The sequence below is a fragment of the Astyanax mexicanus genome, chromosome 1 (assembly GCF_023375975.1).
Source record: "Astyanax mexicanus isolate ESR-SI-001 chromosome 1, AstMex3_surface, whole genome shotgun sequence".
NCBI classification, from domain to species: Eukaryota; Metazoa; Chordata; class Actinopteri; order Characiformes; family Acestrorhamphidae; genus Astyanax; species Astyanax mexicanus.
In genome coordinates, this window is record NC_064408.1 from 20,917,784 (window position 1) to 20,941,013 (window position 23,230).

The following is a 23,230-nucleotide window of genomic DNA, read 5'->3' on the forward strand; positions in this document are numbered from 1 at the left end:
CACTATTAAAGTAACAGAAAATATTATACAGAGACGTATTGTGCATAGGTCTGTCACAATAATTACGTCAACTTATCTTACAATACAGGAACATAACATAGATAACTTTTACCCCTCTTTATTGTGTGCTGTGTTCATTTGCGTGTATTTTAGCAGAGATGTTAATTCTAGAAACTCTGAGAGGTGAGCAGACATAACACATACACAGTACAGTTTTACTGCTGCTGTAGTCTTTGTCTTTGAAACAAGCAAAACACAGACATTTTCAACTGATTTTTGTATGTGAGACAAACTGAAACTATTTTTTTCACTTGCGTCATGTCTGACACCACAAGCCATGTTCAGATTAAATATATGTGGTCAGTTAGACAGCTATTTAACTTATCTGCATTAAACTCAGCCAGAGCGTCCTCAGCCTCAACACAGTGCAGTATGTATGCTAATTTTGTAAAAGAGTTAGATTATAGATCATTATTTTAGTATACTACTAATTCTACACAGGTGTTTTAGATTTCTTTAAGAACACTAAAAGTATAATTGTACTCTTAAATAAATACTTCATAGATAGTTGCTGTAGTTGATTACATCGTACATCAAGAGCCATACAATAATATTATACAAGGGAATTCATGTTAAGGGACAAAATAAACTCAACTACCAATAGGGCCACAATTGCAACCACAATGCATATGCATAAAATGTGCCATAATCATACTTACTCATGGAAATGCACATAATCTTACTATTTCATGTCAGACATTGCAAATATTCATATTTATATTGTTTTTAGTGCATTAATAGAAAACTTCCAGGCATGCACCTAATTGTTGGAATATGTCATGCAAAAAAAAACACTTACTCACACCCAACTACTAAATACGCTTTTAATTTAAATATATGTATATAAAGTGTTCACAATGCATTTAAAATGTATCTTAAAACTCTGCTTCTGTCACTCTGAATTTTACTGATCTATACTTCTCCTCTGTTCTTTTAGTCCATGGACTGCAGTGCTATGGCTGTAACGTCATCCATGGGCAGAGGTATGTGGATGTGGGCTGCTCCAACCCTGAGGTCATCACCTGTACTCATTCCCACAAAGGGTTTAAACACCGCTTCTGCATCAAGACAGAAAGCAGTAAGTATTCTCTAGAGTTTATTTTAACACTGCTGGGGACATTTTTTAAAAAGGTCTGCTTAGGAGTCAACAGTTTTTCTGACAGCTTTGGCTTTCCTGAAAATCCTCGAAAATCTCCCTTTCCCCTGTTTTTTTTTCTATTGTTTTGTCATTCACATTTTCATCTGTGGTCAGCCACATGTCAGCGGTCTGCAAGATGTTGTGTGGATGAATCTGTAGTGGCCTACATCGGCATTCCTGCAAATCCTTGATCTTAATCTTCAGCCTAGAGGAATCTTTATCCCCTCTAAATAAAATGAGTGCATACATCTACATTCATAATCCTAATCTTAAAGACTATACATCTGTAGAGTACTGGTGTTATGATGTTAGGAATCCCTGTCCATGGCTATCTATCTGTAATGGATGCCACAGATAAATACACAAAGCCTAGATGTATTTTAAGCTTTGTAGAACTCACATTAGAGGCCAGCGGAAAACCATGCTTAAATGATAGCAATTTAGCTGCCTTTTACAATAGTAAATTCATGAGCTGATAAAAGTATGTGCCCGTTTCATCCCAAAACCACTAATCTTTCTGCATGGGGCTGATCCCAGACCTCAAAAGACTTACATAGTCAATAATGAATCATGCTGACGTGCACCTAAGACACAGCGTCAATCTTGTAGACATTTGGAGAGCCGGGTGTGTTTGGCAAACGGCTGAGGTAGCACTGTTTTCTACCGGCTCAGGGAAATAACGGGGTCAGAGACTGCTGATGACAGGCTGTCACTACTGAGTGCGTGGACTGACGTGTCGGACAGGGCTGCTTTGAGCCGGCAGCAGGAGGCCTTTGAACAGCGTCTTGGGTTTGATCTGGACCTGCACACTGTCCTAATCCCAACAAAGGAGCGCTTCACTCCTGCTAGAGGCCAGTTGCGTAACATGCTTAGCTGCGTACGTTCCTTTGTCCTATAGTATCACCAAAGCATAGACTATCAGCCTGCTTCAGAATATCATGTATTAATGCAAACTGCACTTTTTCGATAACTACCGTAGAGATGATAAGGGGGTAGAAAAGCTCTTAATAGTGAGTTTCCCAGCATAATATATGCTGGTGAAGGAAATGAAAGATATCAACTCTTGATGTGCTTTAATTTTACTTCACTCTCTGGCCTGATGTTTTCAGGGAAGACACTGTGACTTATGATATTCACTATGGGTGAGATTTATAAAGATCACTGCCAGAAATAGTAAAAAAAAATGTGGAGCTATTGCACGATAAAACTTGTATGCAGCACTAGTGAATTCTTGGAATCACAGGAAATCTTCATGCATGTATCTTTTTGTATCTTACCTGATGAATTATAATTCAAAATCTAATGTGGTCTATTTAGGATGAAGCTCCATTGCAAACATCACACCTGCCTTTGAGGTGAAAATGACTTTCCTTAGATGGATTTTAGTGAACAGTGACATGCCAGATGTCAAGGGACATGGATGAGTACTATGTCCAATTACTTTTACTATGTTCTATTGACCTGCAGGATATGCTTGTGGGCGCTCCTGTTTTAAAGAGTTGCTTGTCTGTTTGCTTGGACATTTCAAGCCATACTTTGCTGGTCACTATCATTACCACTTTCTGCACTGTCCACTGTGGGTGGTAATGCTTTTATGACAATTTCAGTACACACAGGATACTGTGGTTCAAAGAATTAAAAACGCCTGAACAGTTTATAATTCGCGTTAAATTTCCATGGGAAAGCTTGCCAGTGTTTAACATCACTCAGAAGATAACACCTCACAACTTAGGCACCCTGTGAAAAAGCGTCATGATCAATTTACATACTGCTATATGTCTTTGGCAGGTCTGTGTAATAAGCATTATCTCACTGAAATGCTGATTGGTTTTGGTCATGTTTACTGTCATTTACGGGGAAATCCTCATCACATTTCAGTGTACAGACAAGGTGCTTTTACTTTTTTCCCACACATATATTCCATACTACAGTTATACAGTTTTACAGTATATTACACATCTAGACAGTTGGCATCAGTCAGTGGAAAGTTGCTGGAAGGATATTAATAAGGATGTTTCTCACAGCAGGACAAAACTTTAGCAGAAATTTTCCTTTTGCATAATAATTCGAGATAACATATTACTTTTCTGGACACAGATTTATTACAGGGAATCAAGTTTGTGATCTTCAGATAATAGGGTCTGTGTTCAGACAGTTGTGCCACTTGAGAGCCATTAACTGAAGAGTCTTTTATTTTGATCCCTGTCAAGTGCTGTGAGAAATGAATAACATTACCTTTATGGTACTTTATGGTAGTTTTGTGGCCAGTGTTGTTGGTTTCTGTTTTATGTACTACCTTATTTTTTTTTCTAAAAATGCATTAAAACACATTAGCACTCTACTGTAGTTTTTTATGCTGCAACAAGGGTTAGAAAAATGCTAAAGCCAAATTACAAAAAAACGTTTTTCTTTTGAGTAAACGATGATGTATCAAGCTGTAAGAATCTCAGGTGTGTGTAGGGTGTACAATATACCATTGCATTAGTTTCATTCGTATGTCTAGACATACAGGAAAATGTGTTTTTATTTGCAGGTCGACTATGTGACTCTGTATACTCACTCCTGGAGCTGTGCATAATATGCTGAGCATATTTTTAGGCCCTGCAACCTTTGCAATATGGTTTTCCACTCCAAATGGAGAATGACCCTGACACAATGATGAACTGTTCTTACTCTTAAACCAAATGTTTCTCCACTACCCTATACTACTCAATATTGTGGTCAAATGTCCACTGTTTATACAGTATTTGGAACATCTGGCCAGTGACTGAAAATGACTGGCCCTACGGATCGTCTATTCATGACACAGCTTTTTAAAGTCTACTTTAGACATTCTGAAATGCTGAATTCAAAGCTCTACACTACTCGTCGAGAACTGACTGGTGTGTCTGTGCCCCCAGATGTATCCCAGGTGCATTAATGCTTGTCCTATCCTGTGTCCCTTAACTGCAAACATATCCATACTGTAAATAGCAGTAAAGAGGATTCTGAAAAAAAGAAGGTCCAGTTAAATATTTCCATTATATTTTACATTATGCAAAGTTTCTTAACAAACTGTAGTGGCTGCTAAAATGTCATAATTGCACAGCATTTTTGTGAGATTTTTGGATGGAATTCAAGCAATTGACTTCCGTGGACTGTCATAATCACTACCAGAGCTAAGCAACAATAAGACACACAATACAAAATAAATACAACACATCAATAGAATAGAAATAATGTGTTTTAGAAGAGGAGGAGTTTGTTAATGTCATACAAACTAAACTTAAAACCAATAGCCTTTAACAAAGCCATTATACTTGAATTTATTTTCTTTTATTTTCTCGTTGTTTTGTAGACATCATTTAGCTTCATTTATTTTTATTTTACTTGTTTAAGAGTTTGCTGCAATAGGATGTATTTACTTTTCACTTAAAACAAAAGCTACATTCAAATTACTCACCTGGTATGACACCAAATGTGATTTTACATATTTATAACCATGATAAACATGTTCGTACAGTGCAGAAAAAAGAAGAGCTGTCTTACATTAAGGCCACAACAGATTTGAGACCCTGACAGGCTGGTAATGTGTCATGAATAGAATATGAACAGATCAGAATTAATGTATCTTTTTTTGTCTGTATGCATACATTTAGTGGGAGGTGATGTACATAAACCTATCATTATGGGTATGTGCATGCTGTTCCAGGGAAAGAGTTTTTTTACATGTGAACCGTCACAAACTGAATTGAATAATGAGGATTGTAGTGTAAACGCAACCTAAATATGTAATTTGGCAGGTGGTGCCCAAATGTTTCATGATCTCAAATTCCCACTGCTTATAACACGAGTAGACTACCTTCATATCACCTTTTTGAGTTCTTGTGTCTTTTCTCTGCCTCTACAGCGGCTCTGGGCATCGTCCTGACCAGTGGCTGCGCGACCTCCAGGCACTGCCAACAACAGGAGCTGCCGGGAGTGAGCATCCACTGCTGCGATTCTGACTTGTGTAACAGCTCCCCCTCCCGACACCCAGGCTTACTGCACTACATCTGCCTGCTGGTCAGCTTAACAATGATGTGGATGCAACTGTGAGGAAGGATACTGCCTGAGGACGACCGGACTCTGTTTATAGTCGTTCTCTGGAAATGTTGTCAGTGGCAATTCAGTTGAAAACAAAACTTGTCATCTTTCATCATTCTAAACACAGGATTTGAAAGCACTTCTAAATTATGTAATATTTATGTCATTACCTTACATTCCCTCTGCCAGTCAGGAAGGGAAATAAGAAAGATCAGGATAAGAATTCATATTTTATGTGAGAAAAAAAATGGTTTAAAGATTTACAACTGTCATTTCCTAAATATGTATTTAGTTAATTTTATGGAGGCCACCATTAGAGTTAATAGGAAGAGAATAACAATGGAAAAAAGTGGTAAAAAGGATTGTGTTTTTTGTAAATAATTGCTTTGTGGTCATTGTAATCATTGTTTTGTGTAAATCACTGAGAAAATGAGAAGATTTTTTTAAAGAACATAAACAAGGTCTGTTTTTGAAGCAGGTAATGCTCTTGCATGGACTAAATTATTTTATCATCATGTGGTTTTTCACATATTTCAAACATTCTTCACAAATAGATAGTCCATTTTTGGGCTGATATTCACAACTCTCTCACGTGTTGCATGAAAGTATTGCTGTTTTTGGACTGTATATAAATGAAGCCATCTTTGAACTGTATTAAATTATTAAAGGGAGGTGTGACAATTTTGTATAATAACCATGACAGATCAGCAATTCAGATATAGGCAGACTTTAACTTTAAAAATGTATTTAATACACTGACATGCTAAATGTGATGATGAAATGTAGGGTCTATACTGTGCCCCATGATATATTCCATTTCTCATGGAAGCTATAGAACTCTGCATTGGCTCATATGATATGTGTGTATGGGACCGACAGTATTAAATGTTGATATGATTGAGTCACTAATCTGTTCAAATGGACACTTTGAGCCAGACACCGCCAGTCACTATCATTACAACCTACTGCTCTGTCCACTGTTGGTGATATCTATGCACATTCCTAGTACACACTTTGCCACTTTGTATTAAGGAGTGTTCATACATGTCCCACCAGTCTCACTCCCACTATCAGACCTTGCTCATATCCATATCTTGTTGCCATGAGCACACTGGCAGTGTTTAGTCAACCTTACTCACAAGATCAACACCCCACGGTTTCCAAAGTTGTCTCCTGAGGTAACTCTTATTTACTAATTAAACACTGCTATCCTATGACATTTGGCATGTCAGTGGAATTTGATGCAAATCTGTCATGTTTGCACATAATTTGCTTAACTTTCAAAAACAGCAGTGATACACTCTATTTCTTTAAATGGCAACAGAAGTATGCTTTTAACAATGTTAACAGTACTGATTAAGACTGCCATAAAGAATACTGAGTCATTTTGCACCAAACTTAGTGAAGAGTGATGTCATTTTGTCCAAGGAATATACTTTAGCAAATGTACTAAATAAAACATATTTTGGTTTACTAAAATGTTTCTTATGATTTTCTCCCAGTCCACATATAAAACCCTAAAAAAACCCATTAAATTGCCACAGCTGTGACTGGTGGATGGTTTATCTCAGCAAAAGAGTAGTGTTCACTAACACAGATTTAGCCCTAGTTGTGAACAAAATGTGAGAGAAAAAGTCCTTTTGTGTACATAGGAAAAGTTTTAGAGTTCAGCTCAAGAAAAAAGGGAGCAAAACCGAAAATGTGTTGCGTTTATATTTCAGTATATGTTTACTTTCATATATGTTCAAGTTTCAAGAGAGGGAAAGCACATACATATATAAACAATTGACAGAAGCAGATACCTAAACAAGAAATGACATAACAATGTATATGTACCAAATCTATCTACCAGTTCAGCAACATATAGTATCACAAACATTCACTAGGTACTTCCATGAAACGTGGTTGTAGGAGATATACAGAAGAAACCCATTTTGCCTCGAAAAATGTATTAATTTTTAAACAGAGTGATTTGGTTAGAAGCTAAAATGTATGGCAAATAAATGTTACATTTCTACACTGGAATAAAATAAACACATTTTTGCAAGATTTTTTGGTCATCCAGATAAAATATACCACAAATTGTAGAGCTTTCTAGCTAGTTTTATGGAGTTTTTTGGACTATTTTCCTGACTAAAACGCAGACAAAAAAACGCAATAAAGCTCAATAAGACCAAACAACTATAAAATATATTGCCTTAATAAATAAGAAGTAAACTTCACATTATGGTAAACTTTACAAGTTTTACAGGTCTGCATACTGTCTGTATCCGTGAGCTTTTAGTATACGAATTAAGCGTGTTTTACTTAAAATTATACCACGTCTTACTACAACAGACTCTATTTCAAGATGAAAATAAAATGAAACCAATTCACTCTTAATTTTCGTACAAAAGATTAAAAAAACTCTTTTAAGAATACACTACTACAAGAAAATAAAACTTTCATTTTATTATTGCATACGATATGATATGGCACATCCCTAACTGAGATATTATCAGATTTGTAACAGAAGGCAATGATCCAGAATTTCATGATTCTAATAATGCACTCCACATATCTCCATATATTCAGGATTAAAGTAAAATAAATTATACTGGACAGGTATACTCTCAAGGAAAATGAGAATAGTGTAATTTTTTTGTTGCTAAAAACAGCTAAAAGTAGTACCCTGATGTGCTAATTAGGGATGGGTGAAATGGCACGATATTTCAGAGTATAATATCATTCACGATATTCAAAGATGTTGGAGATATTATTGTATACGATACGATAAGGCACATCCCTAGTGGCCACGTCTTACTATCTCATTTCCACACCTTGATTATCTCGTTCCCACGTCTTGAATCTCATTCCCACACATTAATAAGTCGTGGCCACATTTTATTTTTATTTATTTTTTTTTTAACATGATGTCACCCTAGGGGCTCCGTAGGTAACAGTTCCAGCTCAGTAAATGAAGAGCGCTGGAGATGTTAATGTCACGGTCCTGTATTGGTCAGATTTAGATGAATTAACATGCTAGACAGATGCCCTTTGTCCCGCACAGCCCATTGTATACGACAGAGGAAACCCTGTGCCGCCGCCCCGCCATCTTGGACAGGCAGTCTCTCTCTCTCCCTCTCTCCAGCCCAGGCGACCTGCAGATCCCTCCGGGAAGCCCACGGCGTCCAGACCAGCACCACAGACCCCGGTAAGGACGCACCGCGCGCGGGAAGGAGCTCGCGGTTTACTCGGACACTGTGATATCGAGAGCGCGGCTGGTGTCACTGTGCGTGTCTTTTATTAGAGGGACCATTTGGAGTATCAACACCTGGCTAGCCTTTAGCGTAGCGTAGCTTAGCAACACGGCTAGCTAACTTGCACAGGTAGATAGCCAGCTAGCTATCTTTGCTAGCTTTCCATTAGCTTAGCCCGGCTAACATAAGATAGATAAAATGGTAAGCAAAGCAGGCTAAGCGCTAGCTAGCTTGATAGCTTACTAGTGAGCTTAGCTATTTAGCTTAGCTAGCGTTAGCTGGTGCGGAGAGAAAATCAGTGGGCAGCTTGTGTCGCTAGGAAAAACAGGAAGCAGGTGATTGGACTACGCCCAAAATGTCCTTATATTTTTTATTCTTTTAATTTAGCAAATGTTAAAATAAGTGTCATATTGTAACTTATTCGTTGTCCGGTTATTTTATAGCAAGGTGCATAGCTAGCTAGATATGTTAGCTAGCTATGTAACCTAGCTAGGGTATAAGCTAACTTAACATATCAGCTGAGTTTGTTTTGTTACGTTGGGATGACTGTTGTAGCTAGTTAGCTAGCATGGTTTGCTAGCTAGCCAGCCAGTTAAAAGAAACACTTGATATTTTTCAGATTGAATAGGCTTATTGACAGTTGTTGAACCTAGCTAATTCATGAAGAAAGCTTATGTATTCAGTTAGCTAACATAAACATTAGGTTAGCTGAAGCAGAGTTGGATGTCAAGGATTGGAGGTGTTCGTTATTGTCCAGTTTCATTATCTGACATTGTGTTATCCTTGCAGTTAAATCGTCATTTTGCTAGCGTATATATGTTTCTACTGCTTACTTCACAACTGGCAGTCGGAATATTTGAACCTATATAACCTCTAGGTAGCTAGGTTAATAGATTTTATAATAGATTGATTGCAAGCTAGTTAAGCTAGGTTATATGTAATGTCAGCCCATGGTGAATTTACCTAGCTATAATAGCTAGCGTTAGCTGACTAGGTTAAGTATAGTAAGAAAACTACAGCTCTGGAAAAAATAAGAGACCACGTCAGTTTCTGAATCAGTTTCTCTGATTTTGCTGTTTATAGCTATATGTTTGAAGAACATAGAAATGGCTAAAATAACAAATGATGCAGAGTTTTCAGACCTCAAATAATTTCAAAGAAAACAAGTACATATTGGCATGTTATCCTCCACCAGTCTTACACACTGCTTTTGACTAACGTATGCCTCTCATGGTGCACAAATTCAAGCAGTTTGCTTGGTTTGATGGCTTGTGAACATTCGTCATCCTCTTAATTATATTCCATAGGTTTTCAATTTGGTAAAATCAAAGAAAATGGTATCTTTTTTTACATAGCTGTATATGTAGAATGTAGAAGCCTAGTTAGCTATTGCCTTTCAGGTCTCCATTGTTACCATTATTGTAGCAAGTATAACCTACTATGCTTTAGCTGTTTACATACTTTAGCTTAGCAAATTCTATATAGTTACATGTCTGACAGCCTTTTTTGAAATGAGATAATATATAATATAAGAGCACTTTATTAATTCCTGTGGTATCTGATGAGAAATTATAAAGAAAGAAACGAGAGGGTAGTTAAGTCAAGTCTAAGGTGTTTTATAAATACAAAGATACAGTGTGTGCAGACCAGGATGAGTTAGTTAGCTATAGTTGAGTGTCTACCCCAGTAAAGAGGCAGTACAGTATTTTAAACAGGTAGAATACAGTACAATATAAAACAGTATGAACATTATTTGTGCACATTATGCTAAACATGGCTGTTGATGTGTCCAGTGTAAATAGTGGTACAGATGATTGTACATTGATTAATTGATGAATGGATGAACTAATAAATATTAAATATATTTGTTCATTCCTTCATCGATGTACCATCATCTGTTAACACGAAAAGGGTTAACTGTTGGTTATCTGTAAGAGGGTTAACCTTAAGTACATAAGATGCACTGACACTCTTCTCAGGTCACTGTTAACTGCTGCACTTTGTGACAAGTAGGCCAGAGAAACCACACTAGCTACTTTCTAACTGGGACAAACAGACTGACAGACTAACCGACATATAGCTTATAGAACTAAATGCCCGAGAATTACTTATCTTCATTTTAACTTTTTTTTTTTTTTTTTTTTTTTAATGCAACCTTGCTAGTACTACTAAAAAACACGTCATCTTCTATGTTGTCAATTGCTGTATTTTAGGACCTACACAATAGATTATTTTGTTTTTCTCACTTCTAGCTAAGTGGTCGAACCTGGGATATACACTAATTTGAATGTAGGTGTTTATCATGTTAAACACAGAAAACCATGTGAGGGAACTTGTATTTTCTGAATCAGATGAGGAAAATGCTGAGACTGCAGTCTGATCACATGCTTTCCTCTGCCTCTCCTTAATGGATGCCTCTAGCCCTGTGCAGGAAGTTTGAAGTAGGAAGGGCTTGCTTTATCAGTTTACAACATTCTGACGTAAACATTTTTTTCTACCAGAGGTTGGGCTGCTTTGCTGTGAGCTCAGACTTATGGTTTGTCTTGGATTAGCTGGCAAGGGCAGGTGCTTCCCAGACTGAAGGATGGTAGATGCATGTCAGGACAATGATGAGGTGCTAATAGGCCTCAGCAACACTATTTTTCAGAGAGATAGCTGGAAGGTTGGGCTGTGACTAAGATGTGGTTCGATGAAAGCAGCACATGATGTCGAGTCATGTGAGGGGAGGTGAGGAATCAGGCTGAGGGACATTTGCAGCTTATTGTGGGTTTGAAAAGGGGGACGTTTCTCCAAAATATGTGGTGGTACCATGTGTGCGAATGCATATAATGGAGCTGTAATGTTTGAGAAGCCAGTATAACTGTCAAATGCTTTATTTTAAAAGTTTTTGGTGTCTGAAGGCTCGTCAGCTAATTAGTAATACTAAAACCCATGCTAACCTCGAGGGCTGGTTTGACAGCTTTGCAAGAACACTGTTTAGGAGTGCTAACTAAAGTTCAGTGTTTTTTTTTTTTTGGACAAAAGACTGTATGTAGTCTGAATTTGAATATCTCGTTTGCTCTGTAGTAGGGATGTACCAAAACAAAATTCTTTGGCCAAAACTGAACAAAAGTAAACATTTGGCTGAAATTTTAGTCATAAATGTATCTCAGCAGTGCTACTGAAGTCACATGTAACTGAAATTGGTATGCAGATCGTAGAAATGGTAAGGCTAAGCCTAGCACAGCTAACATTACATTCCTAGCCCTGTACAACTTTATCTTTTAGCTGGAACAGTTAGTTTGTGTAGAGATTGTAAAGCATGGGTGTGTCTCCACCACATTAGAAGAAATACTGCAGTATGATTTTTTTTTTCTGCCCTTTCATTAGTGAAAGTGCTTTTTTGCCATTTTTATATTTAGTGCATCCCTAGTCTTTAGAGAAGTAATTGTGTCTGTAAAATAATATTGTTTTAAGACTTGTAAACAAAAAATTATGCAGCATCATGTTGACAACATAAATAATATGCTTGCCTGAAAGACTTCCTAGAATAGGTCTTTCAAAGAAACTTTACACAATATTTAGGTCTTATTACATAGGTTTCCTTTCAGCTTGATGGATGATAGGACAGATTACTGTTGCAAGTACAGCTCTGAAAGCATAACACAGAATTATTACCTTTCTGAGTCTGGCTTTTGTTTCATCCTATTAAAGTCTGTGCCTGTCTGTTTCCTTGTCTAACAAAATTGGTTTAGTGATTTTTAGATTTTTTTCCCCAGCTGAGCCTGACTTTGCCACTGTTGTTGGCTTTGGTTCATTATTTGGTTCTTTATTTGACTCTCATTTAACCAGATGTGTCCCTTAAGGTTAAAACGAATCAATTCTTGTAATTTTAGTCCTGGGGAGTCCAGCACAAATTGGTTATTTCCCTGATTCAGCTTATCTATTGAATACTGTGGTTTAGTGGATGTTGTCTGAACCAGGAAATTAGAGATAAAAAGAAAACTGAACATTGTCATGTATACATAATTTATGCCTGTGCTTAGTATGTAAAATCACAGGTTAAAGAATGTATACTTTACTTAATGTAGGATACAGCCACTTTTAGTTCTTGAGGTTTATGGACTTATAGAAGAGTGAACTAAAAAGTAGAAAATATATTTTCTAAAATTAAATGACCAAAGTTATTGTCACTCTTTGATATGGCTTTGCTAAGTGTTTGCTTAATGGTTTCTATGTTAATGTTTGCAGTTATGTCTCAGATGCTCTCTGTTAGTATTGCACAATATAAAAAAAATATATTGCAGTAATGAGTTGAGAGAGAGAGAGAGAAATTTGCATAAAAAATGACTACAATGATCCATTATTTAATTTTATTTGGAATGCAGTCTTGTATTAATAATTGTAGTAATATAAATAAAATAGGAACCATTTGTAATCTGGTACATATTGTTATGCAAACCAGAATTTTGTTGGTATCAGGCAGCAAAAAAGCTTTAAAATGTATTTGACAACATTACATCTCCTGCAATTTGAGTATTGTGAATTTATTCATGGCAGAGACTATGCTGAAACAATATATTGTGTAGTCCTTCTCTCTGTGGTGTTGCAAATTGGTTGCTAGGTGTTTTTGAAAATGAGTAGGTGTAAATGAGAGAAGCAAAAGGTGAGGTTTATACAATCTACTCCCAATGCCACTTAGCTTTGTGTCAGTATTTAGTTTAAAATATCTTTAATAATTGACTTTTTTGTTTTAAGCTGAAAAAATGAGCAGTACAGGACTAGAATAGTAACATTATCAGATGTAACTTTGCCTTATTATCTGTTTGTTTTATAAAAGACTGGCTGAATTCCTAAAATAATTTTCACTAAAATGTGATCTTTGGTTGTCTGTGTCTTGATATGGCTTTACTTTAATCTAGTACTGGTAAGAAACAGAACAGTGCTCATAGTCGTGAAGCATCTGCGTGTGTAGACATGCGGTGTTGTTGCAGGTATGCGCTGTAGGCTTTACGTTACATTATGTTACAATGTTTTGTGATTGATGCTTTACTTTTGTCCAGGTAAACGTAATAAAGATGCCAATGCTAATTATATCCATCTAAAGGGTTGGCTCAGGCACATAATACAGGCATGTGCAAGCAAAGGTTTTTGTTCAGGTCAACTCTATAAACCACTTAATTTATTGTAGAATGCAGAATTATACCAGTATTGTATGCCTTTTTAACTTTTTGGCCTTTTCTCATTTTGTTTCTTCTTTTTTTTTTTTTCTTTCAGAGCCACAATGGCCACTGCACCATACAACTACTCCTACATCTTTAAGTACATCATCATCGGTAAGTAAAAATGAAAGAGCACTAAAGTAATATATGGGTCAGACAGAGCCGTCTATACAGTGTAGTTCCTTGATACTTAATGCTCTCTCCTGGCAGCCTACATTTCATTCATATTTAATCTGTGATGACGATGCAGTCATTACTCCCTCGCTCAGCTGCCTGCCCTCATGATTCCCTTAGTGCTATTTATCAATGCCTTCTCACTGTCGGTGCCAGAAAGGTGCAATGTACTGTGCAGTTCTGTGTGTGTGTATTAACACTTTCTCAAATTGCTCTCTTCTTCTTTTCAGGGGACATGGGGGTAGGGAAGTCATGTTTGCTTCACCAGTTTACAGAAAAGAAATGTAAGTACTACACTTTGCTTCTTGGCTTTGAATCGGAATTCATAATGTGTCTCCAGTAGCATTCATGTGTGAGACAAGCGAGGGTAATATTTCTTCTGAATTGATCATTTGTCTGGATGTAGCTGCAGGGACTGTTAATAGTGAATGGTGTATGATTGCTTATGTGGAGAAGTGCTGGGTAGTGTGTGTGTGTGTGTGTATGTGTGCACGCTACAAAATGCTGCTGTTTTTCACTGTAAGATCTTGGGCCTTTAAATAAGGGAGCGGATCTGCAGATGCAAAGCTCATCGTTCACGGAGGGCGCATCCTGCACAAGCGGCCCATTGAGAGCACAAAACAAACGAGAACTGTGTGTGTGTGCGTGTGGATGTTCAGGTCTGAAGAGTTTCCTCTCCTCGTGTGCACTCTGAAGAGAAAGGCTTGCAGGGCACATCCACAAAATGGAGCATTAGAGTGTTAAGTGGTAACCTCAGCTGGTCTAGGGTTTAAGACCATTTAGCAGAGAGAAATTGCTATTCATTTTCATGTACGCTCATCGTTTGTCGTCTTTAGTTGGAGGGAGCAGGCAAGAACATCTAGGCGTGTGTCTGTGATTGTGGTTATAAAAATAGGGATGAAAAACTCATTTGAATGAAAGCAAATCCAGACTTCTCTATGTGTGTGTTTGAAGCTTTTTTGAGTCTCAACGGGATTGTCCTTAGTGCTGTGCAAGAGAGTGAAATGGAACTGATATAATTACTGTTATCAGCTTTACACCAGCAGGTTAATTACAGCAGGAAGGGCAGCTCCAGCAGTGGAGTCGGGCTGCAAGTGCCTTGGAATGAGCTTGACACAGGTTGTGTTTTATTAGTGTTGATCGCCTTCACCTCTCATCTTCCTTTGTCTGCCAATGCCTTTGAAAGGCAGCCAGCAGTCGCTTAGCTTATTACTGAGCTTGATCAATATTTGTCACCCAGTATTAGTCATATTTATGTTTATAAGTGTCAACAGACGAATAGGTGGTGGAATTTACAAATAGAGCACTGCACTATACCAGCAGCTTGGAATATTACTGTAGATCCATTGAATCTTTCATGAATTCTTTCCCCTCAGTCATGGCAGACTGCCCTCACACGATCGGCGTGGAGTTTGGGACGAGGATAATTGAGGTGAACGGCCAGAAGATCAAGCTGCAGATATGGGACACGGCGGGGCAGGAGCGCTTCAGGGCCGTCACACGCAGCTACTACAGGGGAGCCGCTGGGGCACTTATGGTGTACGACATCACCAGGTATGTCCCCCGCTCTCCGGTGGCCTGGTTCCCCACTCTGCGAAACCTGCAAATCTCCCCTTACAGTCAGGCATTTATTAACAGAAAGATGCCATCTTAGTATAAAACCAACAACAAAAAGCATCTTTACCCAAACCAAAGCTGAAACACTGATCAGATTCATGAGTAATAGAACTAAAAGAACATCCCCTCCTTTATGACCATATCCAATGAAACCACTCCTTCCAGGAAAATATGTTGTCCTGGTGTTACATTCCATTACTTAACTAGCTCTTCTCGCCTGATGTATGAGAGATGCTTCAGGTTCCAAATGTAAACCTCAGTCCAAATTCTAAAGATTTTTTTGTATTTAAATTTAACTGATTCAAAGTAGCGTTAGCTTGCATTTAGCAATATAGCAAAAGTATCACAACTGCTAAACAACCTGAAAATCTGTCATATTTAGGAGAATAATGTATAAAGAGAAAAAGAAAATAAAGAAAAAAAGTAAAGGATTCTGAATGTATTCATTTACCACAGAATATGATTTTAGATGATTTTTTAAAAAACAACATTCATTTTTGCCTCTGAAAATCCAGTCCACACCTGACGTGCTGAATATGATGATGCAACTTAACACATAAAAGGTCTTATTTTACCCTGATTTACTTCATATTGCTGTTAATGTACATTGAAGACTGATAGAAAAGGGACAGCTCTTAATATTTAAAAAAGGTTGTGTTAACTAGAAGCTTGACTGATAACATAAATACTGTCAATCAAGGAAGAGTTGTTTAGGAGCTGAAACGGTTAACTGTTCTTTATGAACTGAGCAAGTTGATCTGAATCACTGAAGAGTTGGAATACCCGTCACACGACCAGCTGTATGACTGAGCAGCTGCTTTCCACTGAATTTTCCTTGGTTTTAAATTCATTGAGCAGTCAAACACGTGTTTTGAGAGGACCCATGCCATTAATACTCACTGTCATCAGAGCAATGCATGGACAAAGCACTTTTCTTTAATTAGCAATTAAATATCTAAAGTTCATCAGTGCTGCAAGTGTTTTATTTAGCAGGCTTGTTGGGCTTTTTGTGAAACATGAGACACACTAAGTAAGGTCTTACCATGCCGGGTCCAAATAATTCTATCCTATTTTCCAAATGGCATCATATGGCAATCTGCCTATAAATTTCTATTCACACATAGCTTATAGATCACACTAATGCTCTAATTTTAAATAACAGAGCAAATGTGTGACTTTTGCTTGTACTGTAAAAAAAATCTCTCAGTAAAAACATATGTATCATCTATTATTCCACATGTGCCACACACAATGTTTTCCTAAATCTGGTTTCTGCTGCTGTTTGTAAGCCCTTTGTTTTTAGTATTTTTTTTTTTTTTTTGTTAAACACATTGGTTTCCAATTCCAGTCCTGGGCTGTTGTCAATATTTGTTCTTAGCTGCACCCCTAAGCGTAGGCTGCAGCCGAGGAATGCTGCATTTCTCAGCCATTACGTCATTGAAAGCTGCCTCGTTTTTCGTTTTGTAGGATCCTTCGAATACATACTTGTGTAGCCAAAGTTTTTCAGTGACCCACATTACTTTACTTATTTTAAAGTTATTATTTAAACCTGCTGCAGTATATCTGCACAGCCTACTAAGACAATATCAAATGTGCATGGTTGGGTCTTTGTTACACCAGTGTTAGCTAAGTCTGTTTAGCTTTGCTTGCAGCTTAGCAGTCCTCTAAATGATTGACAATCTTTTAAAATGTTCTGAATTGGACAGTCGTTTCTGTGCAATTGGCTGCTGCTTCTCACCGGTTTGTGTTTTATGGGCTGAACGTATTGCCTAAAGGATTGTGTATAGCATTTATTTATAATGAGAACTTGGGCAATAGAAAGGCACTTTAAGTTTAACAGTGATGCTGTTAATATTATTTTTTTCCTTAAAGGCACAAAACCCAATACGTGTTCACATGAACTCCCTCTATCAGTAGTAATGCCCTCAACAAAACTGGATTTAAATTTAAATTTAATGCTCTCTCGGGCTCTGGCTGCCGATGGCCGGCATTCAAATAGGTTTTCCCTGTACCATTTTGACAGCACCTAGGCTGCTGGGCCACTTAGAGCTGTACATTTTCTTTTTACCTGACCCTGTGACCCTGCAACTGAGGGGTAGTGGTTGAACCATTCTAATACAGCATTGTTATATTTGATTAACTTAATCATGGGAAAAAATATTTTTTTAAACCATGGCAACAGCACATCTAACTGATTTCCAAGACCTGTGTTATTGAAGAAAAGGCATTCCTGTTCTTTGCTGCACAATTTCCATCAATTCATTCAGTCACCACAGTGTTTATTAGCTTGATCTGTTGGAGCAGACAATACAAAAGACAGGTAATAGAAAACGAAATGTTATTGTAAGAGGTGTTTAAATTGGTGTGGCTGAAAGATTTGCTGAAGCAGCCATTTCAGTGTCAGCACCCAGTGATGGGTCAATTGGGAATCTAATGGCAGGTGTTTATGTACCATCTGTCTGCTGTGCTCTGCTGGTGTGCTTTGTGTCCTCGGCTGCTGTCATGACAACCAATATTCTCTCTTTCTGTCTGTGTGTGTGTGTTACAGGAGAAGCACATATAACCACCTTAGCAGCTGGCTTACTGACGCCAGGAACCTAACTAACCCCAATACTGTGAGTAAACGCCAGCCAAAGCCTTTTCTGATGTTACAAAAAAATATTTGAGATAAATGTTTTTTTTTTTATTTATTATTATTTATTTTTAATCTTTCCTTTTTTTCAGGTGATCATTCTCATAGGAAACAAAGCAGACCTAGAAGCTCAGAGAGATGTGACGTATGAAGAAGCCAAGCAGTTTGCAGAGGAGAATGGTGAGATAGTTTAGACCAGGCACGGCCACTGTCCTTACAATATCAGAACAGCACTGAACATAAAACATATGACCGAGTATGATCTGATATGTTGTGGCTTCTGCTTCCTGTAAACATCTATTAACTGATTGAGATTGCCTCTGCTGAATTGTTCTTGCTTTATTGATGTCTGTCCTTTGTTCTGCAGGGCTGCTATTCCTGGAAGCCAGTGCAAAAACGTAAGCAGTGTCTAATCTTTTTCTGGAGCATATCTATTTAATCTTGTGCAGATTTGAATTTAAACCTTAATCTAACTCGCCTGATTTTAATATTTAAACAACGTTTACAAACAGTAAAGTGAAAAGTGCATCTATTCCCCCCCCCCCCCCCCCCTTAATACATGTAGTGTGTTTAAAAGACTTCTCATATATGTATGTATGATCACAATTTTAGTCAATATGATAATTCTGACATCGATATGAACAGCACAAAAGCCACAGAAAAAATGACAAACGTCCACAATGGGTGTCTGTAACTACAATGATATGGATCTAAACTGAAAGGCGATATATGATATATGTATCTCTTTTTTTTTAATCCCTGAAGACAATAACAAAAAGACTCTTCCAAGACAAATCTTCCCGTTCCAAGTTTTATACAGGCACTTTTTATTAACATTCAGCTGTAGATGAACATGGGATGTATTCAAGAGAACAAACTGAGAAGAGAAAGTGTCGGAGCTAATTGGAATGCAACATATTCTATGTAGAGATAAAAAAATATGTTCTAATCTTGTATCTCGTGTGAAAATATAGCAATAATTCTTAAACTCTATATATCGCCCAGCCCTACACCAGATTCTTTAGAGAAGTGTCATTAATGTGATTCGTCAGATTGTGTGTGTGTGTGTGTATATATATATATATATATATATATATATATATATATATAAATTATTTTGTTTGTTTGCCTGTACGCAAACAATTAGTGCTTTTGATATAAGCCAGACCAAATTTTGTCTCCCTGCCTGAAAAAGGGAACTTGGATTCTGGTGAGGACTTGGCACAGTTCAGAACAATACTGCAATTGCAGTCAAAACAGCAGAGTGCATAAAAGAATCAATATGTATATGCTTGCTGTTTCAGGTACAGGTACATTTACATTGCGGACAGATACAGACAGAACACTTGCATTTACAAATGTGAACTGTCAAACCTAATCTAGTCTCTGCAACAAAAAAATTAATAATAATTATTTGATCTGAATTGATGAGTCTGGTTTGGAATGTAAACATAGACGTAGAAGCTATAAAGCCATTAGCCAGTGTTGTGCAAACTACATGTCTAATTCTGACTTCCAGAGCTTTTCAGAAGTTCATATCTGAAACTTGGAAGCTCAGAAGTATGAGAAACAATATAAATACGCGGGAAATGCACCTTACAGGTTATCTTACTTGTGTCTGTCTCTTCCAGAGGTGAAAACGTAGAGGATGCTTTCCTGGAGGCGGCGAAAAAGATCTACCAAAACATTCAAGACGGCAGCCTGGACCTGAACGCAGCCGAATCGGGGGTCCAGCACAAGCCATCTGCACCTCAGGGCGGCCGGCTAACGAGCGAACCACAACCTCAGAGGGAAGGATGCGGCTGCTAATGACCAACACCACCTGCCTACCTACCTATCGACCTACTTACTTACCTACCTACCTACCCCACCCAGCACCACCCTAAACCTTCTCCTCATGTTCTCCTCCTCCTCCTCTCACATCACCCCATCCAGGCCCCAATCTGCCCTGTCCTGACCTGCAGCGGAGCACGATCAGGGGCCGGAGACAGGAGGGGAACGACGGACAGGCTCAGCTGTTTCTCATCCTCTCTTTCCCTTTCACGACTCGATTCTCTCACTTGTTTGTCTTTTTTCATGTCATTGGTCTTTTTCCCCTCCCTCCTTCCCTCCATCTGATTTGGAGCACTGACTTGCTATCGCTATCCATGGATAGATACACAGATCACATGGTACAGACCTGTTCTGAGGAAAAGTTGAGGTTACTGACTATAAGAAGGCCGGCTGAGAGATTCAAGCAGGTTATGTATTTTTTTTTATTCATTAATTCATTCATTCGTTCATTTTATAGCTCCATAATTTGCACACACATCAGTTTCTTTGCAAGATTTTGCAAATCCAGAGCCTCGTAGAAAGTAGTGCTCGGTTAATGCCTCTCCCGCACGGTTCAGTTTATGACAACGGTATTATTTAAGAAAAGCGGACAATATTAATAGGATTATGCTGAGCTCAGTAATGACGTTCGACCCTCAGCATTGAGGGATAGAGATGTTTTCGTAAGACAAGATGATGTACAGTGCAGCTTCACGACTGTGAAAAAAAGATGGTGTGGCAAGCAGTTAGCTGTGTGACTGTTTATTTTAAGGCTTCAGAAATAAATGTGTGGGAGACCAAGTAAAAGCAGAGTGAGCTGGTCTTGGTCAGTGAGCTAGATAGATAGATGGATAGATTTCTTACCTGTGCTCCACTGTTAGGTTGCCCTTTTTTGGACCTGCAGAAAGAATATACTGATATACTGACAAAACACTGAATGATTGAGAAACAGCCCTTTTAGAATCTACAAATTTGATCTACAGCTTCTGTACAAAGAGAGAAGTCCCCAGATGTTATATATATATATATAATGTGTATATGTATGTATTATGTATGTACGTACATTTGATGAGTGGAGGGGTATTATGAGCTCGTCATGTTTGCTAGATCTTGGTGGAGGTACAAAGTTGTAGGTGGTTGTAGTGGGTTGAGTCTTCACTCACAGAAAATGACACTTTAAGGAAAGACGCCCAAACCCAACCTTTTTCACATCCGCTCCAATTATCGAAAGCGATTATCGATTTCTGCGTCAAGTCAACTAGGAGTCTACAGGCGGGAATATGATACTCAGCAGACCAATCACAGTTGCTGCGATCTGCATAACTGACAGTGTGACTCGTGGTTACATTTCTGGGAAGGTCCACGTCAGGCTACATCGAAGGCTATGGCGTACATTCAGACTCAAAAGTATAAATTAGCCTTTATTTCCTCTTCCGATTATTCTGATTTGTATGTTTCATTGCATCAATCCCCCACTCCACCTCCATCTCTCTAATGCTGCCTCTCTATACGTTTTGTTTTTGCTGTTTCTGCTCGACCATATCAAATACAACTCATTCTGTCCATACCAGCATTTTCGTTGTTGTTGCCTTATGATATTAATGTTAATCTTATTATTATATTATTACCATCACTGTTTCATCTTACATCGTTGCGACTTTGTTTGTGTTGTTGGACAGATTGGATTTCTCTTCGTCCAAATAAATCATTACGGTTATACAACATCGCTACTTTTTATTTTAGCTCTCGCAACAGAGCGCGATAGGGAAAAGGTCTAGTGAACTGCGCTACGCTACGCTGCGCTGCTCTGCGATAGACGTGCTTGTCTCGGGCTGTAAATTTGACTGGCCGCTGTCATATAGGCTTGTATAGTAATTAACTTAACAGCAAAACTGCACAAACCCTAAATCCCACCAAACCAGCTTCTGCTGCAGTGTTAGAAAGGAATGGGGGTTTGGATTGGACTTGTGTATGTATCATTATAAAAATCTTCTTCTTCAGCAGCTGTAAATATGGCTAAATATCTGTTGGTGATCAATAATGCAATGGGGCGAGGGAGGGAGGGAGGGAGTGGCACAATAGACAGCATCACTGACTCTGTTGTACAGTTGTTCCGGGTCACTGGTAGGAAATTCTTTAACATTTTCTATGACTAATCGTGTGCGTGTGGACAGACTCACTCACTCTCTCTGCTCACTGGGTGTTCTACTGAAGCTCCACTATGCACCTACCTGTTCTATGACTAAAACAGTAGTAGCAGACTTTTAAAGCATGGATTGGTGCAGCACTCAGTTTGCATCCTGATTAAAACTCAGCTTCAATCTGGCAAAACAAACAAACAAATCATCTTTCTATTCATGTCCTTAATCAACTCTTACCTTTTACACACAAACATTCTACTTTACTGAGGAGGTCATGCTGTCTGGAGAGTGAGAGGTGTTTATTATTTTTTTATTATTTTTTTTGTTTGTTGTTTTTTTGAGGGTGGAGTCCACCTTATGCTCTGTCCATCTGAATGACCACTTCTATGTGCTCACACGAGTTGAAAGCGTATGTATGAATTTATACATATGTATACATTTTGAAGGAGCTGTGCTAACATTTAAAATGCGTTCTTGCGTGTATATGATTTTAAAATGTTGACATTTTGATTTTAATAATGATAATAAAAATGTTCTAGACAGAAAGTATTACGTTTCATCTGTTGATTGAAGATTTTTTGTGCTCTGGATTTATCAAGACTTTAATGAGGTTCTTTTACGTTTCCATTCTTTATCATCAGTTCCTAATATAATGTTGAGTTGTTAGAGCACACATCACACACATCAGATCTGCTGAGGTGCTGAAGTATTTGCAACTTTCCTGGACTGCTTTGATTGTTGTGGTAATGATGCTGGCATCAGTAACTAATTAGCCATCACTCTGGACTCTTTGACGTGGTGGTTAGTTGTTGCTCAGTGCGTGACAGAAAAGACACCCTGAAGTGTGATTTTGACAAGCAAGGCCAGACTGAGACATTTTTTCAACTCGGATTGTAAACACATTTCAAACTATTTGGAAATTGTGATGGAAAATTGAACACTCAAATACTTGTGTTTCTCTCTTCATATTTCTTGGTACTCTGTTTCTTTGTAGCCATGTGTGCACTGACTTTTAACACATGTTGCAAGCAAGCAAATAGATTGTTTGCATCAAACTGACTTGAAAATGTGACCAAAATACAAATACTATGCACATCAGAATCCAAATATACTGTAGCTGTCCCCCAGTTGTGGTGTACGCTTACATACTC

General features: G+C 37.9%; 1 protein-coding gene across 1 annotated transcript; it reads left to right on the forward strand.

The window, feature by feature from the left end:
* The first annotated feature begins 8,328 nt into the window (after window positions 1-8,328).
* On the forward strand, window positions 8,329-22,625 carry rab14l (RAB14, member RAS oncogene family, like). Its single transcript, XM_007253992.4, has 8 exons — window positions 8,329-8,456; window positions 13,759-13,817; window positions 14,108-14,161; window positions 15,254-15,431; window positions 18,043-18,109; window positions 18,219-18,306; window positions 18,494-18,524; window positions 19,758-22,625. The coding sequence occupies exons 2-8, from the start codon at window positions 13,766-13,768 to the stop codon at window positions 19,933-19,935; spliced, it is 648 nt and encodes a 215-aa protein (XP_007254054.1). The 5' UTR covers window positions 8,329-8,456; window positions 13,759-13,765; the 3' UTR covers window positions 19,936-22,625.
* The last annotated feature ends 605 nt before the right edge of the window (window positions 22,626-23,230 follow it).

Coding starts and splice junctions, on each gene's coding strand:
- rab14l (XM_007253992.4), top strand. CDS start 13,766: ATGGCCACTGCACCATACAACTACTCCTACATCTTTAAGTACATCATC. Junction 18,307..18,493: donor GCAGTTTGCAGAGGAGAATG/GTGAGATAGTTT, acceptor TTTGTTCTGCAG/GGCTGCTATTCCTGGAAGCC. Junction 18,525..19,757: donor CTGGAAGCCAGTGCAAAAAC/GTAAGCAGTGTC, acceptor TGTCTCTTCCAG/AGGTGAAAACGTAGAGGATG.